This window comes from Phocoena phocoena, chromosome 3 (assembly GCF_963924675.1).
Source record: "Phocoena phocoena chromosome 3, mPhoPho1.1, whole genome shotgun sequence".
Lineage (NCBI taxonomy): Eukaryota > Metazoa > Chordata > Mammalia > Artiodactyla > Phocoenidae > Phocoena > Phocoena phocoena.
Genome location: NC_089221.1, coordinates 148676828 through 148694148, shown reverse-complemented (window position 1 = coordinate 148694148; position 17321 = coordinate 148676828). Strand labels below are relative to the sequence as shown.

Below are 17321 nucleotides of genomic sequence, written 5' to 3'. Positions count from 1 at the left end.
CATGGCTCACGGGCCCAGCCGCTCCGCGGCACGCGGGATCCTCCCAGACCAGGGCACGAACCCGTGACCCCTGCATCGGCAGGCGGACTCTCAACCACTGCGCCACCAGGGAAGCAACCCTAATGTTTTAAAGTAAACTCTAGGCAGTATAACAGTAGTGTTTACCAGACTCCAGTCCCTTGAGACCTCCCTTGAAGATTTTTACCATATTCTACTACCTATATTATTATTAATATTTTTCTTTATATTAATTCACTTTTTTAACCTCTTTAAAAATATATATTTTAGAGAAAATTTTATATCACAACCATAATGTGAAACTGGTATCACATACCCTAAAAGTAAAAATAAAAGCAGTGATGCAACAGCAACAAAAACTGTTTTTAAATGTAGCCAGCTTCTGTTGCTCACTACCAGAGGAAGCTCTGCAGAGCCTGGTCACGCTCGCAGGAAGCAAGTTGGGGAAGTTCTTTCTTCTAGGAATTTTGTAGTTTCAGGTCTAATGTTTAAGGCTTTAATCCATTTTGAGTTGATTTTTGTGTATGGTATAAGATAAGGGCCCAATTTCATTCTTTTGCATATGGATATCCAGTTTTCCCAGCACCATTTGTTGAAGAAGCTGTCCTCTCCCCGCCATGTATTCTTGGCACCTTTGTTGAGGATCAGTTAACCATATGCGTGGATTTATTTCAGGGCTCTTGGCAATGATCTCATGGATATGACACGAAAATCACAGGCAACAAAAACAAAAATAAAGAAGTGGGAATACATCAAACTAAAAAGCTTCTGCACAGCAAAATAAATAATCTATAGAGTGAAAAGGCAAACTACAAAATGGGAGCAAATATTTGCAAATCACATATCTGATAAGGGGTTAATCCCCAAAATATCAATATGTAAGGAACTTATGCATCTCAATAGCAAAAAGAGCTAATACCCCAATTTTTAAATGGGCCAAAGGCTTGAATAGACATTTCTCCAGAGAAGATACACAAATAACCAACAGGTATATGAAAAGTTGCTCAGTGTCACGAATCATCAGGGAAACGCAAACCAAGACCACAATATGATATCACCTCACATCTGTCAGCATGGCTAGTATCAAAAACAATAACGTGAAGTAAGTCAGAAAGAGAGAAACAAATACTGTATGCTAACACATATATATGGAATCTAAAAAAAGTGGTTCTGATGGACCTAGGGGCAGGACAGGCATAAAGACTCAGACGTAGAGAATGGACTTGAGGACACGGGGAGGGGGAAGGGTAAGCTGGGACGAAGTGACAGAGTGGCATGGACATATATACACTACCAGATGTAAAATAGATAGCTAGTGGGAAGCAGCCGCATAGCACAGGGAGATCAGCTCGGTGCTTTGTGACCACCTAGAGGGGTGGCATAGGGAAGGTGGGAGAGAGACGCAAGAGGGAGGGGATATGGGGATATATCACATATATGGGGATATATGTGATATATATGATTCACTTTGTTATACAGCAGAAACTAATACAATGTTGTAAAGCAATTATACTCCAATAAAGATGTAAAAAAAAAAACCAAAACAAGACAACAAGTGTTGGTGAGGATATAGAGAAACTGGAAGTCTTGCACACTGTGGGAATGCAAAATGCAGCCACTATGAAAAGCAGTATGCAGGTTCCTCAAAAAATTAAAAATAGAACTACCATATAGTCAAGCAATCCTATTTCTGGATATTTGTCCAAAGGAATTGCAGTCAGGATTTGGAAGAGATATTAGCACTCCCATGTTCATTGCAGCACTATTTACAATAGCCAAGATGTAGAATCAACCTAAATGTGGCCTGTACATACAATAGCATACTGTTCAGCCTTTAAAAAGAAGAAGTTCGGCAATACGCAACAACATGGATGAACCTTAAGGACGTTATGCTAGTCACAGAAAGATCAAACACTGTATGCTTCCACTGACGTGAGTTATCTAAAATCGTCAAATTCATAGAATCAGAGAGTGAAATGGTGGTTGCCAGGGGCTGGGGGGGGGGAGAAATGAGGAGTTTCTAATCAACAGGCATGAAGTTTCAGTCAAGCAAGAAGGAATCAGCTCTAGAGGTCTGCTGTACAATGGCCAACGGTACTGTGCTATGCACTTAAAGTTCTGTTGAAGACACAAACTCTCTGCTGTGCTGAGTCTTTGTTGTTGCGCGCGGGCTTTCTCTAGTTGCGGCGAGTGGGGGCTACTTTCTTGCAGCGCGTGGGCTTCTCACTGCGGTGGCTTCTCTTGTTGCAGAGCACCGGCTCTAGGCGCGCGGGCTCAGCAGCTGTGGCTCGCGGGCTCTAGAGCGCAGGCTCAGTAGTTGTGGCGCACGGGCCTAGTTGCTCCGTGGCATGTGGGATCTTCCCAGACCAGGGCTCGAACCTGTGTCCCCTGCATTGGCAGGCGGATTGTTAACCACTGCGCCACCAGGGAAGTCCCACAGCACGCTGTTGTACTTGGCACAGTTCGGAGAGCCAGGGGGTTGACTGAATGTTTATCAAGCAGCTAGTCTATGATGGAAACCTTACAGCCACTTGCTCTGTAGCACAGCCCTCCAGGATGGGTGTTAGTTATTTCCATTTTACAGATGAGCAGACTGAGGCTCAGAGGTGATAGGACATGGCTAGAGCCAGAACCAAGAGCTGGATCTGTCTGACCTTTCATGATTACACAGGCAAGCAGGACTTGCCCTCCTCACCTCTCCTCTCACCTCTGCATCGAGCAGCCATATCTGTCCAAAGGGCCAGGATCCCATGCGGAACAGAACCAGAGTTTTCTTGGAACTGCGGTTCTTTGTCATACTGACCAAACATGAGACAATTCTGGGGTATTTCAGAAGCAGAACTATTGCTGTGCCCCAGGTCATGTTTTTGCTGTTAGCCTGTCGTTCCAAAATGAAAGGGGCAAATATCAAAGCATTTGGTGCTGCCTTTTATGAGTAGCCTGGCTTTGTATTATGCTTTGGGGGTTTGGTTTGGCTTTTACCTCCTAGGATTTGCTCAAAACCTTAAAGAGAACTTGGCACTGTCGGGAGGTTTCCATGGGCCTCGTTGTCCCTTCCGCACTGGTCCATTCGGGGTCTCTGCCTATTTCAGCAGAGAGGCCCCCTGTAGGCAGAAACCATGGCCACCTCAGGGCTTACCCAGGGCCACGTGTCCACGGCCAAGCCTCCTCCTCACGTCCTTTATCCAGCAGATACTTTCAACCAGGCATCAGGGTCCTCCCAGCACTGTCAAGGCATGTGGGAAGGTGCAGGAGGAAATCCTTTGGATTTGGGGTAGAGGAGCTGGAGTCGCTGGGGGACTCAAGTCCTAGTCACTTCCCAAGAACCTCTGTTTCACCATCTCTAAAGTGGGCCAGCCCTTTCAGGGTGACATGACATGATGCAGACGAACACATTTTGGGAGTCACCAAGTGCTGAGCCAACATAAGGGAATGTCGTGTTTGCAGTCTGGGGGGAGCCGCAAGATTTCTGCCCACGAAGCAGCCAGGACATACCACGGTCCAGCATATAATCAGCCCCTTCATTATGTGGTTCCAACTGCAAGAGCTGCAGGGTTTCAGAGGAAAGAGCCCCAAGACAGCAGGAAAATGAATACTCGCTGCTCCAAACCAGAAAGAGGAGGGGCTCAGAAATGGGAAGTGGGATGTATCCACTCTCTCCCTCTTGGGCTCTCTGCCTCTGGCCTGGAAAAGGCTGGTCCCTGGGGATTTGCTACAGAGCAGGAGATACTTCAAGGCTAATGAAAAAAAAATCAGTGAGCCACAAATACCAGGCCCTTAGGTCAGCATCCTTCATCCTATCTTTATCCAGCATAGAAAGTAGACAGTGACCAGGGAAGGCACCCTACTAAAACATGTCCACTTACCTTACAGATGTCCCCACTTTAGTTCTGGGCCAGGTCATACATCAGGAGAGGGGAAGTGGCTTAAAGTCAGAGCCTGACTCAAGGGTCATGTCAGGTCAGCAACCCAAGTGACTACCAAGGGGTGAATAAATAAACAAAATGTGTTGTATACATGGGATGGAATGCTGTTCAGCCTTGAAAAGGAAAGACCTTCTGACACATGCTACAATGTGGATGAACCTTGAGGACATAATGCAAGTGAATCAACCAGTCACTTAGAGGGTAAATACTGTATGATTGCACTTACATGAGGTACCTGGAGTAGGCAAATTCATACACACAGAAAGTGGAATGGTGGTTACCAGGGGCTGGGGAGGGCTAGTGCAAAGTTGTTGTTTGATGGGTACAGGGTTTTAGTCTTACAAGGTGAGAAGAGTTCTTGGATGGATGGGTAGTGGTGATGGTTCCACAACAGTGTGAACATACTTAATGCCACTGAATTGTACACTTAAAAATGGTGAAGACCGGGGGCTTCCCTGGTGGCGCAGTGGTTAAGAATCCACCTGCCAATGCAGGGAACACACGGGTTCGAGCCCTGGTCCGGGAAGATCCCACATGCCGCGGAGCAGCTAAGCCCGTGCACCACAACTACTGAGCCTACACTCTAGAGCCCGCGAGCCACAACTACTGAAGCCCGTGTGCCTAGAGCCCATGCTTCACAACAAGAGAAGCCACCACAGCGAGAAGCCTGTGCGCTGCAACAAAGAGTAGCCCCCACTCACCGCAACTAGAGAGAGCCCGTGCGCAGCAATGAAGACCCAACGCAGCCAAAAATAAACAAATAAATATTTTTTTGAAAAGGTGAAGACAGTAATGATCTATGTGTATTTTACCACAATAAAATTTGTGGTAAAATTTAATTTAAAAATTAAAGCTTTTTAAAACTTGGAAAAATAGATCATACAGGTCAAAATACCTCTGAAAGTGTTGTAGAAGGTACCACATTGGAGACCCCCATCTATCTTTCCATTAGTCCATCATAACCCAATGCTAGGGTTGGAAAATCACTTTGTGAGGGGGTAGCTTTTAGAGGCTTCTTCTGCGGAAGATACAAGACATGTCTCTTCCACTCCAGACTCAACACTCAGCATGGCAAGAAGGCACACGAGAGGCACCAGGGAACTGAGCCCTATCTGCGGAGAGAGCAGGGTCCCGCCTCACTCCACAGCACGCCTGTGTTGTTTAAATTCACGCCTCTGCACTAGCCCTCTCCCTGCACAGTTTATAATAGAGTGTGTGCACGAAACAACCCTACTGCGCTCAGGTTTGCATCCTCAGAACCTGTGCCAGAGGGGGGCTTATGTAAACATTTGTTAAACTAAGCTCTTTATTCATTTTGGAGCCATGTCTTTGTTTCAACTCCTTTCATAATGGGATGTACCCTATAATTCTGTCCTGTGTCCACAGAAATCGGTGCAGTGCTGGGCATAAAGGAAATGTCTATTGAATCACTGAATGAATACCTGTTAGTAGAGAAACCAGCATAATAAATGCCTGGGCCCACTTCGTGCCCCTCACCACCTCCTCCAGCCCATTGGCAGGGACAGATGAGGCTCCTGTAACTGATGAGCCGAGGGGGCAGATCAACATGGACTTGGGCATTGGGACGTCCCGGGTGTTTCAACCTTTTGTTAATCTGGGAACTTCTAACTTCTACCCAAATCATAACATAGTCCCTTCACTTTAACACTTCAGATCCATGAGTTGGGACGTGCAGACATGTTGGAAATAACCTAAATGTTCACCGGTAAGCAGCTAGTTGAATAAAACATGAGATATCTATCTGATAGGCACCAGTATCCAGGAGAGATGGTGATGTAGAAGAATAATGACATGGCATGAAATTCACAATTTTTATTTTTATTGAAGTGTAGTTGATTTACAATGTTATATTAGTTTCTGCTGTACAGCAAAGTGATTCAGTTATACATATATATATTCTTTTTCATATTCTTTTCCATTATGGTTTATTACAAGATATTGAATATAGTTCCCTGTGCTGTACAGTAGGACCTTGTTCACAATTTATTGCTTTGTCTAAATATGTACATATTATTTGTCCAAATATGCCTGTAATATATATGTGTGTATATATACTGTGTGTGTGTGTGTGTGTGGTCCCCAAACCAGCAGTGGCAACATCACCAGGGAACTTGCTAGAAATGCACATTCTCAGGCTCCACGCCAGACCTACTGAATCTGAAACTCTGGGAGTAGGGCCCAGCCCCCCAGGTGATCCTGATGCCTGCCCAAGTCTGAGGACTCCTGACTTAATGGCATTCCTGACACCCCTTCCCTTCCTTTGGGCTCACCTGTGTGTCTCTTCTCCAGGCCCTGATCCAGCTGCCCCCCTACATTTCTCAGTGTGATGAGGTGCTGCAGTTCTTTGAAACGAGACCTGAGGACCTGAATCCCCCCAAAGAGTAAGTTGGTTTGTGGATCTCCTTAGAGCATACTCTAACAGCCCTCCTTCCTGCTGGGCCGGCCAGCCCCAGGAGGAATGGGAGGAAAGCTAAGTAAAAATTAAACTAGATTACATCAGTGGAGCCCCTGCCGGGCCTCACTTCATGTAGTCTTCGTAGTGACTGCAGGTAGCCATAGCTGAGTTTTACAGGTGAAGGAAGCTGGCTGAGTGCACTACTGAATTCCCTAATGCCCTGTGTTTACCCACCATACCTGAACAGGGGAGACGGTGAGCCCTTGAGTCAGAGACTGTGTGCCTTGTCCTCAAAGGTAGATGTGCCCAGGACCATCAGGGATGTGAGCGAGTGACTGACTGAGACCTGCTCAAGGTCCCATCGCTAGTGAATGACGGGGCCAGGGTTTGATCTCACTTCTCCCCGCGGTGGACAGGCTGCGCTCCCAGATGCCAGGCAGTGCATCTCCCCAGCCCCGCAGTGCACATCACACAGAATCTCAATACCACCCGCCTGCTGGCCTTTACACACCAAGAGTTGATGGCACCAACAGCTGTGCCAGCATGAAACACTGACTGATGCATGATGCTTTTTTAAAAGCCCTTTTCGGGGAAAGGCATCATATACGTCTGCAGAAAGAAAGGATCTGTCTAATGGAGAAATCGCAGTGGGGGAGGAGGACACAGACCACAGGTGCTGGGCTGTCCTGAGTCACAGGAGCAAGAGCTGGCAGGGTTAGGAGTCCACTGGGGCCCCGTCAGGAAGGGCTGAGAAGTGCCAGCCAGGCGCTGTTATGGGAGAAGTGTGAACTGGTCCTCTTAGTTCTGAGTGTAACTCACTGCCCAGGACAGCAGTAATGACCCAGGCTTACATCGGTTCAGCGTTCACGTGCTAAGTACTTTATGTAGGTTGAGCTAGAAAAACTCATGTTGCTTTCTAGAAGTGAATCTGGTGAACTCACAAAGCTTACTTTTTAAATAGACCTGTAAGGAAAGCAGCAAAGAGCTTTAACACATGAAATCAGGCCATTTATATATATACATGCGGCTACATGCAGAATCAAGTTCGGAGATCACAGAGGGTGAGCTGATCGCTCAGGACTAATGGCTCAACTACCACACAGATGAAACTTTCTACAGTCAACATATTGCAATAAATACCATTTCCTGTGACAAGCACGGAGTAAGTGAATACAGCTTCTCAGAGCCAGCACACAGAAGCATGGGAATGACATTCCGTAAGGGACCACAGTAAATCTTTTGAATCAAAACATCGCAAGGGAACGTCTTGCCAACACATGAATTTCTTTTGAAAAGATACAGAATAAGTGTAAATCTGCTAATGGGCCTGCAGCCCATCCTGGCTAATATTTCTGTTCTTGGTGTCTTTAGCATTTGTGCCTGGTAAACAGTCCCCAGCTTTTATGGACATAACAAGACATGGTGATAAATTCTCAAGGGACCTTTGTCTACAGTGCTCCCAGGCAGTCAGGGTTAAACTGCTAACTCAGGCTGGTAGCCCCTGGCTTTGATTCTAATTTCTAGGTGAAGTGAATCAAAGAATATGGAGCTTAACATATTCAGTTTCTACTTCATTCTATCACAAAACTGCCAGGTAGGAGCTGTCGTTCCCATTTTACAGATGAGGAAGTTGAGGTTCAGAATAAGGAAAGAGACTTGCCCAGGGTCACACGGGTTGGAAGAGGCGAGGTGGACCTTCCCCAGGTCTGCCTGAGCCTTCACATAAGCTCTGTGTGTGTGCCTCCCACAGAAGGGACAACTGGGCTTAAGAGTCTGGGTGAGTTTGGGTTTGCATTTGGGTGCATCCAGGTTCAAATCTTGCCTCTACCACTCATGGGCTGTGTAGCCTTGGGCCTCGATTTCACCCCTTGTGAAATGGGAATAGCAGTGAGCCTCACGATTACAATGGTGATGGAATGGCTGCCGCAAGTAAAAATTCCAGGCACCTGCCAAGCGCTCAAAAAGTGGTGGCCCATGGTATTTTTCCCTCTCTGGATACCCAACTGTAGGTGTTTTTACTCCCAGAGTTGTTCAAGACGTCCAGTTGATGGACTTTCACAAGGAAGGTTGCTTGGCCACTTTTAAGCCGAGTGGTTCCGGGCAGCCTGTTCCCCACCCCTGCGCCTGTCTCCTGTCTCGTGGTGACATCTAGATTTTCTTCTACCTCGTCTCAGCCTCCCAGAGATCTTAACTTTGGGGAGGATCGTGGACCATTTGGAGAATCCAATAAAAGCTTTCTTTCTTCTCCCGAGAAAAATGCCCCCTGTTTCAGGAGGTCCTCAATTGTGCCAAATCCCGTTCAGGGACTTGAGGTTAAGAATCGCCGCCCAGGCGCCCCTTCTGAATGTTAATGCTCAGATGTCTTTGGCCTCCTGCCTGGCGAGGATGGTGAGTGGGTCCCCAGCTCCGAGCAGGCATCAGCCCAACTTATCGACAGAGATGGGAGAGAGCCAGGCCAGGGGCAGCCCGCTGTGCTTGAGAAGAGTCCAGGCACCTTCGTGCAGGGAGGAAGGACACTGGGGAACATAGGGTGGGAGCCAGCCCTCTAGAGGAGCCGGCATGTCAGGGAGGCTGTTTGGGGGCTTTGTCATGCTCTCTGGTGGCCACAGCCCCACATTCCCTACTTGCTGGCTGGCTTGGGCTTCTAGAAGGAACATAGGACTGGGAATTCTAGACCCGGCGCTGTTCCCGGTCCGGAGCACCAGCGTTGTTCATCCATTCAGGAAATAGGTATCGAGGACCTGCTGAATGCCAAGCCCACGGGCTGGGCACGGGGGGACAAAGAGATGACATGGCAGATGCAGTCTGTGCCCACAGGGAGCTTCCAGTCTGCTGGCCAGACAGCCAGCTGTTCCACCCGGGCAGAGCAATCCCCTCCCCTCCCCTTCTGCCTCGCTTACTTCATCTGTGAAATGAGACCACGTCACCTGCCCCACCCACATTATGGGGTTATTGGGAGACTGAAACGAAATAATGGTGGGAAAATTAGGACATGCTCAGCAGCTAGTTTTCTGGAGTTTGGGGGCTGAAATCGTGGTGAGCCCCCCAGGGTATTATGCTTGATAATTCAAAAGATAGACCTGGGCTTCCCTGGTGGCGCAGTGGTTGAGAGTCCGCCTGCCGATGCAGGGGACGCGGGTTCGTGCCCCGATCCAGGAAGATCCCACATGCTGTGGAGCGGCTGGGCCCGTGAGCCATGGCCGCTGAGCCTGCGCGTCTGGAGCCTGTGCTCCGCAAAGGGAGAGGCCACAACGGTGAGAGGCCCACATACCGCAAAAAAAAAAAAAAAAAAAGATAGATCTGTTCCCCAGTTTCCTGGAGTTAGAGTTTTGTTCCTATACTTTTAAGGTAAATCCATTTCCTCACTTCTTCAATGGGAATAATAGTACAGTCGTCCCTCATTACCGGCAGGGGGGTTGGTTCCAGGACCCCCCATGGATACCAAAAGCCACGGATGCTCAAGTCCCTTATATAAAATGGCATAGTGTTTGCACATAACCTACGCGCATCCTCCCACGTACTTAAAATCATCTCTACGTTACTTATAATACCTGATACAATATAAATGCTCTATAGTTGCCAGGCACACAGCAAATTTAAGTTGTGTTTTTTGGAACTTTCTGGAATTTTTTTCCTGAACATTTTCAATCCGAGGTTGGTGGAATCCGTGGATGTGGGACCCACAGTCACTGTGAGGCTTGAATCTATGTGTGTGAAGTGCTGAGCACAGCGCCTGGCACATAGTAGGTACACAGTTTTCACATCTCCTTGGCTGCCAGGGCCAAGGTGCATGGGTTCTGCGATCTTTTATGAGATGGTAAGAGAGAAGCTAATTGGTCCGTTTGATTGTTGTACATCACTGGAAGAAGTGGGTACCATGTGGAGATGCTTGTTCTCATAGGGGAGGACCAGAATCTTTCATCTCAGGCCTTCCAGATGGCTCTCCTTTCCCCCACATCTCTGGGCGAAAACCAGCAAAGACAGGGTCAACCATTCAAGTGTGTTAACTCGCCAAACATTTCCCACAACTGCCACCCACACTGAAAGTCCAGAAAAACAAGCCTAGTTCCTGCCTTTGGGGCCTTAGGGGCCATTGGACATTTTTTGAGCTTTTTTTTTTTTTTTTTCCGGTATGCGGGCCTCTCACTGTTGTGGCCTCTCCCTTTGCGGAGCACAGGCTCTGGACGTGCAGGCTCAGCGGCCATGGCTCACGGGCCCAGCCACTCCACGGCATGTGGGATCCTCCCGGACTGGGGTATGAACCCGCGTCCCCTGCATCGGCAGGCGGACTGTCAACCACTGCGCCACCAGGGAAGCCCTGAGCTATTTTTATTATTGATTTGTACAGGCTGTTTATATAGTAAGGAATTAGCCTTTTCCGTATTTGTGGTAAATATTTGTCCCTTTTATTGTGCATTTGTATCTTGTTCCTGGATTTTATGATGTACGTAAGTTTTATATTTTTGTGAAGTCAAATCCAGTGACCAATTTTTTAGTTGTGATTTCTTTCATTTGCTTTCAGTCTAAGAAGGACAGTCACCATTCAGACACAAGATAGTTCCCTTAATTTTTTTCTAGTTGATTTATGCTTTGGGTTTTCTTTTAATATTTACTCATTAAATCAATTAGAATTCATTTCAACATTTGGCATGTGGTGAAAATCTAAAGTTTTTTCCTCTGGTTAGAACCTTTTGACCGGCTAGAAGAAATCTTATTGCTCCATTTATTTAAAAACAAAAAAGACCACAATCTGTAGTGTTTAATGATCACTTCCCTTTCTTCCTTCAGGAATAATACAAGAGAAAAACAGCACCTGCCCTCAGAGGGGCTTCTATACTGGTGGGAAAGGCCATGTGAGCATGTGGATACGTGTGGCCTGTGCGTACACGAACACATGCACAAATAGAACATCCACTAAAAATACAAAACACAGCCTAGACTGTACCCCAAGAAAGCACAAAGTAACAGCTGAGATAAGCTAACCAGCATCCTGCTGAAATAGATGTATTTAGTTCCAAGAGGCTTCCTGGAAGGAAAGGGACGTTTTCAATCTCTTTGTGTGTTCCCCTCTGTGTGACCTTGGACAAGTGACTTGACTTCTCTGAGCTTCTCTTTCCTCATCAGTAAAATGGGCATGGCTAACCTTGCTCTCATCTTGGTTAGGCAATATCCTGCTCATAAAAGGTAGTGATAGTGTCAGGCACATGGCAGGTGCTTACCTAGTGATGCCTTCCTGTCCTTAAGCCGGCCTTTGAAGGAAAAGGGAGGGAGGGAAGGAGGGAAGGAAGGAAGCGGGGAGGAGGGAAGAAAGGAGGGAGGGAGGGAAGGAGGGAGGGAGGAAGGAAGGAAGGGGGGAGGGGAGGGAGGGAGGAAGGAGGGAAGGAGGGTGCTGAGAACCCCAAGGGTGGCTTTGGGGCCACAGCAGGCAGCTTCAGCTGGGCCTCGGTTGTTTAGGCAGTAATGAATGGTGAGGGCAGGTGCTCAGTGAGGTTGGTCCCTTGGTCAGGATTCTGATACTCAGACCTGAGTTAGGGCTTGTGATGGAGACTGGGAGTCTTTCCCAGCAGTTTCTAAGGGAAGAAATGAATGGTGCTCCTAGAGGAGCACCATTTCGCTACCATTCCTGGGTAAACTTGAGATCACCCTAAGCATGTCGCACAGAAAATAACGTGCCTGCTTGAGCTCACACAAGCTGCTGCTTGAAACCAAGAGCCCCCTGCTGCCCCTCACCCCCGTGCTCCAGCTAGGACAGCGAGACAGCTAGCAGGGGTACGCAGTAGTGTGGGAGCTGGGATTTCAGGTATCCCAGACCATGGCTCAGGCCGCAGCCTGGATGGCAACGAGGGAAGAGGGCTTTACATGGAAGTAGACTTAAGAGACCTTTGCTGGTGTGTCCTGGAGCCAGCAGCTAAGAGGCAACTTGCCCCACAGGACAGTCCAGGGTGTGGTCAGGAGAGTGAGCTCCAGCCAGGCTTCCCGGGTTCCAATCCTGGGAGAGATGCCTCACCTCTCTGGCCCTCAGTGTCTCCATGTGCGAAATGGAGTGACCCTTAAGGGTTGATGTGAGGGTTCTGTGGGCCAGTCCAGGTAGCATTCTGACCAGGACGCTGTCCACAATGAGTGGCAGGAAATGTGAGCTGGGATATTCCACTGTCACCCTCCCCCTCCCCTGCACAGGAGAATGACACTGAGTGCCACTGGGTAATGGCTGGCCCAGCCCAGCCCCTCCTTCCAGACACACAGGAGGGCAGCCCCAAGCTCCAGGGCTTGGCTTAGCTCCCTGCTCCCCCACTTTCGAGGTTACACTGAAAGCATTATTACATGGTGGTTAGAAATCCAGACTCTAAAATCGGACACTGAATAGACATTTCTTCAAAGAAAATACAAAAATGGCCAAGAAGCATATGAAAAGATGCTCAGTGTAGCGTCCTTAGCCATCAGGAAATGCAAGTTCCAACCACAGTGAGATACCACTTCATACCCACTAACATGGGTAGAATCAAAAAGACAGATAGCAACAAGTGTTGAGGACGTGCAGGAACTGGAACCTTCCTATGTTGCTGGTGGGAGTCTACAATGGTGCAGCCCCTGTGGAAGACAGCCTGGCAATTCCTCAAGAAGTTAAGCCTAGGGACTCCCCTGGCAGTCCAGTGGTTAGGACTTGACCTTCCAATGCAGGGGATGCAGGTTCCATCCCTGGTCGGGGAGCTAAGATCCCACGTGCCTCGGGGCCAAGAAGCCAAAACATTAAAGCAGAAGCAATATTGTAACAAATTCAATAAAGCCTTTTAAAATGGTCCACATCCAAAAAAAAAAATCTTAAAAAAAAAGTTAAGCCTAGAGTTACCATATTACCTAACAATTCAATTCCTACATCTGTAATCAAGAGAAATAAAAATATATGTCCGTACAAAAACTTGTGTACAAAGTTCATAAAAGCATTATTCATAATAGCCAAAAAGTGGAAACAACCCAAATGCCCATTGGTTGATGAACAGATAAAGCGTGGTTTATCCACACAGTGGGATATTATTCAGCCATAAAATGGAATGAACACTGATATGTGCTACAACGTGGACAACCCTTGAAAACATGTCACATGAAAGAAACCAGTCACAAGAAGCCACCTATTATATGGCTCCATTCATATTAAATGTCCAGAATAGACAAATCCTTAGAGATAGCAAGCATATTAATAGTTGTCCAGGGCTGGAAGGAATGGAAATGGAGAGGAACTGCTAAGGGGTACAGGGTTTCTTTTGAGAGTGATGAAAATTTTCTGGAATTTGCTGATGGCAGTAGTTGCACAACTTTTTGAATATACTAAAAAACAGTTAATTCTACACTTTAAAAGGATGAAATTTATGGTATGTGAATTATATTTCAATTTTTTAAAATGGAGATAGGCCTGGGTTCAGACCCTGGCTGTGCTTCTTGCAAGCTGTGTGACCTTTGGCAAGTTACTTAACTTCTCTGTGCCTCATTTTCCTCATCTGTAAAATGGGCACCAAGAGAGTACTTATTTCCTGTGGTTATTATGAGTATTAAATGAGTGAACTAAAAGTGCCTAGCAGGGTCCTAGCACAGGGTAATAACATTTATTAGGAATTTTGTAGTATTAGCTAATGTTACTGCTGCCACAATATCTATCTCAACCCAACCATCCTATCACCTCCCTATCACCTCCCTTTACTTTTTATAACATCGGAAAGCTTTTTACTAACGGGATAATTTACTTAAAAGTATGTTGTAAAACCTGCTTTGTAACATTTTGTTCATAATGCAGTTGTGTGTATAAACTCTGACGTGGTTGACAAGTTTATGGGAGCGATTACTCATTCTGTATGGATTCTAGCCCATAATAGTGTCCTCTGTGTCACCGTGAGGGAGATGTGCAGGGTTCACTGCTAGCCAGATGTCTCCCTGGTTTTAGTGAATTCCACTCACCACCGAGCGCTTCCTGCTCCAATTGTACAGCTCAGGGCACTGCTCGTAAGTGCAGCAAGGCCTCCACCATGCCTGATGAGGTGGGCGTCAGGCTCAGTGCAGTGTGAGGTCCTAACTCCTGTTTTCAGACTGCATACCCACCTCTACCCCCTGCCTATCAGCTCCTCCCCAGAGCCCCCTACTCTACAAATAGAGTGGAGATGCTGGTCCCCAGGGCACCAGAGCACTTATCAGGCAAAGGGAGAAAATTAAAAGGAATTCTTTTTTTTTTATTTTAAAGAGTCTAGGTCCCTGGGACTGGCTTGGATTTTACACTCATTCACTGGAGATGTTGTGGGATGGAAAATCTCAGTTTTCTAATGGAATAACTCATAGCAATACAGAAAAGATATTGACTCATTACTCTTTCCCACCCCTTTTCTTTCCTGTACAGGGAACATGTTGGGAAAAAGAAATCTGGTAAGAATATTTTCCGTTTTCTCCTACTCATTTGATGTTTAGCTTACCCCTACTGAGCGATGTCCAGGCCCTGGGCACTACGTGGGGGATACAGTGATGTGGATGGATGGATGGATGGATGGATGGATGGATGGATGGATGGACTCTGAAAGACATTCGGGGCTGAGGGGACGGCGTGCAGGCTGGGAGGTGCAAGCATACAGTCGATTTGGACCTGATCCATTTGCCAGCCTCGGCACCAGGCCTGGCTCTGTGCTTCCTTCCATCAGCCGCTGATCTGGGCGGTGACAGCTGCTCTTGCAGGCAGCTCCCATACTCACTTCACTCTCCCCACAGTCAATTCTCTTCCTTCCTAACACCCTTTCCATTCCCTGGACAGCAGGACCCTTATGTCAAAAAAGAGAAGGTGAGAATTTGAATATGCACAGAGGAAAGATTTGAGTTCTCACAGGCCTGGGGTTGATAAGCTTAGATTCACAATCGCCCAGCTTTGTCCTCCTGCAACCCAAGAACATCCTGCACATCTGCAAAGGCCCTAGCCCATACCACATCTGGAGCCAATGTGGTCTTCAGAGCTTTCTGGAATTCTAAATTCTTTATCTAGAACTCCAGGAAGTTTGAGGAGGTTGATAAGGATGGGTGGAGAGGAGGCCAAGCAGAGATTCCAAAAGTGGAAAAGGATGCCTTCTCTCGTGGGCCTCAGTTTCATCATCTGTAAAATGGGCATAAGGATAGTAATCTACCTTGTAGGAGTATCAGAGGATTCATAATAATATGTATAAAGCACTTAGAACAGTGCCTGGCATGTTGTAAGAGACACGGGTTTGTGCTGTTTTTATGCTACTGCTATTAATTCAGAACACACAGGTGTTCTTGTCCAGCATCAGCAACAATTCCAAATTCAACAACTCTGGTCCCTTTACTGCTCCCTGGGTACAAGGCCCGTGGTCAGCTTTATGGGCCCCAAGGCCACTCCTGCAAGGAAGAGTGGAGAGGAATTGGATTTATTCGCCTCAAGGTATGGCATCTGGAGTGAACTCCGGTCTTTTCCCAACCAGTCTGTTTACAGCTCTGCTTTCTAGCTTAATAGGTACTGGCTGGAGCCGTGGCATCCTGCTAAAGCTACAAATAGCCCTTGAGCCCTGGGGATAATGATATGTTTCTTAGAAAAGAGCAGAGAGGAGAAGAGAAGCAGACAGTCTTCGTCTGGTCACAGAGTTTCTGGCTTTGAGTGTGCGGAGACTTTCCCGGAGGGGACGGGTGGGAGGGAGAGAGGAAACAGACAGCTCTGGTTTGTGAAAACAAAAGTATTCAGTCAGGACAGGCTTGATGAGGGGACTGGTCTGGAAAAGAGAGAAGAAGCTCTAATTTGTGGTGACCACTGTTACATCATTCACCTGCAATGATGGGGGATGGATTTATTTATAGTTCGACTGGGTGGAAAATAGCATCTTTCTTCATTCAGACTAAGAACCCATGCTGGGACTTGCCTTATTTTTTTTTTATCTGACCTTTGAACACTTCCTTTATGTTAGAACAAGCCTCCTTGATTAAATTGAAAAAGGATTTAAGGTTGACAGCCCAAGCCCTGAAATTTCTGTGTGAGAATTCTGAGTTGACGAAGGCTTATCTCGCTCCAGAGTTTCCCTGTTGTGGCTGACTGCCTGGCTGGTTCCTGCAGACTTTGGCTAATGTGGTCTCAAATCCTGCTTATTCTGCAGGAAAAAAATCTTCCCACCAAAATTTCACAGATCATGTGATTATTTAAGGAGCACCTTTTCTTCCTGATTTTTCTACCCTTTGCTTATTGAAATATTCTCTTGTTTACTGGCTCTTTCCGCAAGACTGGCAGTATAGTGAATTTCTAGGAAGAAAGGCCTATTTTATCATTACTCATCATTTTAAAAATTCTGTGGTAGATGAGGAACTTTACCTTCGGGGAATATTTTATGTTTGTTTGGAGTTTTTTTGTTTTTTGGCCACACTGCATGGAATGCGGGATCTTATTTCCCCGACCAGTGATCGAACCTGAGACCCCGGCAGTGGAAGTGCGGAGTTTTAACCACTGGACCACCAGGGAAGTCCCATGAATATTTCATAGCACTTCCTTAATGATAAAATCACCCTTACACTGTCAAAGCTCCTCCTTTCTCCTGGACTTTTCCTTCCCTCTTATTCCCTGCTGGACCACAAGAATGACATTTCTCATCTAGGAATACTTTGATTTCACACTTGTAGCTCCTAGAACTTAGTTCTATCTGCATCAACTTTTAGCTACTGCAATTACTATGCATTATAGAGCCCGGTTGCAGTATCACACTCCACCAGTAGATGTCTCCACCTAACACCTAAATGGTCTATGTAGCCTAGTTTGAGACTCCTAGTAGATCAAATGAATGGTGTTTTGATAAGTTGAGTGCTCTGGATAAAATGAAGGCAACCTGCCCTGGAAGAAGTGGTCCTGAAAAGGCAACTCCATGCACTCTTTTCTGAGCCACTTAATGGCAGGAAACTAGTCTAAAAGCTACTGTTGGACTTCCCTGGTGGCTCAGTTG

General features: G+C 46.8%; 1 protein-coding gene across 1 annotated transcript in view; it reads left to right on the top strand.

Moving 5' to 3' along the window:
• SH3PXD2B (SH3 and PX domains 2B) overlaps positions 1–17321 on the top strand; it is a 107019-nt gene that overhangs the window by 58200 nt on the left and 31498 nt on the right. The window contains exons 5-6 of the mRNA XM_065874654.1: positions 6255–6346; positions 14741–14766. Coding sequence (XP_065730726.1) covers positions 6255–6346; positions 14741–14766 — 118 coding nt within the window. The remainder of the gene's footprint in view (positions 1–6254; positions 6347–14740; positions 14767–17321) is intronic.